The following is a 1914-nucleotide window of genomic DNA, read 5'->3' as shown; positions in this document are numbered from 1 at the left end:
GTTTAAATTGAAACCATCTTAAATATCAATAAAATAAAACTAAATGAAAGAAAAATGATGATCTTTAGAAGTCTTTTCAGCATTTTAGCCATTTTCATTACTTTTTTGGTCGAGTCAGTTAAAAAACTTAAATTTGGATTTAAAAATTTGAAATAACCTTCATATAAAGGACCACAAAAAATTCTCATATTTCGCAAATATTGTTTAATGAGCAGCCGAAGAATGCTAAACAGATTATTATTATTCATCCAGGCTATGGCATAGAGTACTGGGATACATCGGTGTTTTAGCAAAAAATGCAAACGATACAGCACAACACAGTCTTCCAACAAGCAAGCAAAATGAAAATCATTTGGATACATATACGTTTGGGCCACAGACATAGGCACTCCAATTTTCAAAAAATGTTAATGTAATGACAAAAAGTGTCTGAATGATAGAACAGTTGGGACGTAGGAAGTTTCATTATCACATGTCAGGTCTGAGTCGGAGATTTATTTGGAAATATGAAATTATGCCCATTTTTAAATTTATCAGTCTATCAGATTGCAGAAAGAAAGGTCTTTATTAGTGTCGAGACAAAATGACATGAACCTAAGTCATAAATATGAATATTGTTAATTATTTGTTTTATTATGCTGATTGTAAAGGGTGGACATTTTATCAGGGTTATCCGTGCATTTTACAATATGGTAAAGTAAGTTTTTAGGTCAAAACTGATATCATATTAGAGTTCATTTTTCGTATTCCATTCTGATGCACACTAATTTTTTTCCATTTATCTGGAATTAGTGTTGAATAAATGATCGTTTTATCTAAACAACGGATCGAATTAAATAACTAAAAAATAATTTACTAAGACATTTGTTAAGTTTCTCTACTCTCTACATTTTTAATTCTTAATCTTTCATATTTTTACATTATAATCTTATTAAAGACTTCAACCAGTGTAAAATTATTTTCGAAATTATATTTAATTTATTAAATTAATTTGTAAATTATTAAACTAGAGTTTAAAATACATTTTTAGTGTATTTTTTTGATGAAAATAGTTAAAAGTATATTGGTAATGGGTAAAGTTGAATGAAAAAAATCACTCAAAGATTATAAATATACTCCTGTGCCACATCTTTGACCTTTTTCACTTTTAATTATTATTATTTTTTATTTTAAAATGCGAATTTTACGTTTTTAAAGTCAGGAATAATGAAGTTTTTGGCAACAAATTGCACATTTTAACATAATTTTGTTAATTTTTTTTATTAAAATAATCGTTTAAATGGGGAACAGTAACCAGACAGGTACTTTTTCAAAAATTTATTTATATTGAAAATTAAATTATTAAAATTAAATAATATTCAATTTGGGAAAAAACTCACTTAATTAAATTTAATTTAAAAATGAAAAATAAATTTATAAAATAAGAATTGTCCTAATTACAAATTACGCCTATCCTTTGTGTGATAATTATTTTTAAAATAAATTTTATTAGTTAGCCGATGTGACAAAAAAAAACTAAATAAAAATGGCTAAAATGCTGAAAAGACTGAAAAAATTAACATCTACAACAGGAGCCAACACGGATTCGCAGAATTCAATGCAGACAATGAAAGGCTGGCCGTTATTATTTCACCCAACACACAGCACTAACATCCAACTTTCATCAGATCAGAGATGTGCCAAACGATTAGAAACCTTTTGCAATGGAATATCATTCAGCAATCGATCAATTTCAGTCGGGGAAAGGGTGTTTCTCCGGTTTGCCGAAGTCTCGACCAGTTGGAGTGGGGTACTAAGATTTGGTTTTACCTCCCACGACCCATCACAAATCAATGCAGCTGAATTACCTCGATATGCCTGCCCAGATTTAACTAACAAACCTGGATTTTGGGCAAAAGCTTTACCTGAAAAATA

General features: G+C 28.6%; 1 protein-coding gene across 1 annotated transcript in view; it reads left to right on the top strand.

The window, feature by feature from the left end:
• Window positions 1-1525: 1525 nt before the first annotated feature.
• The window catches only part of HELRODRAFT_168671 (hypothetical protein), a gene marked incomplete at both ends in the record, with an annotated part of 6439 nt that continues 6050 nt past the window's right edge, over window positions 1526-1914 (top strand). Inside the window, one exon of the mRNA XM_009014542.1 lies at window positions 1526-1789. Within this exon, the coding sequence (XP_009012790.1) occupies window positions 1526-1789 (264 nt within the window). The remainder of the gene's footprint in view (window positions 1790-1914) is intronic.

This window comes from Helobdella robusta (genome assembly GCF_000326865.2).
Source record: "Helobdella robusta unplaced genomic scaffold HELROscaffold_14, whole genome shotgun sequence".
NCBI classification, from domain to species: domain Eukaryota; kingdom Metazoa; phylum Annelida; class Clitellata; order Rhynchobdellida; family Glossiphoniidae; genus Helobdella; species Helobdella robusta.
Note: the sequence above shows the minus strand (reverse complement) of the source record. Positions and strands in the feature narration are given on the sequence as shown.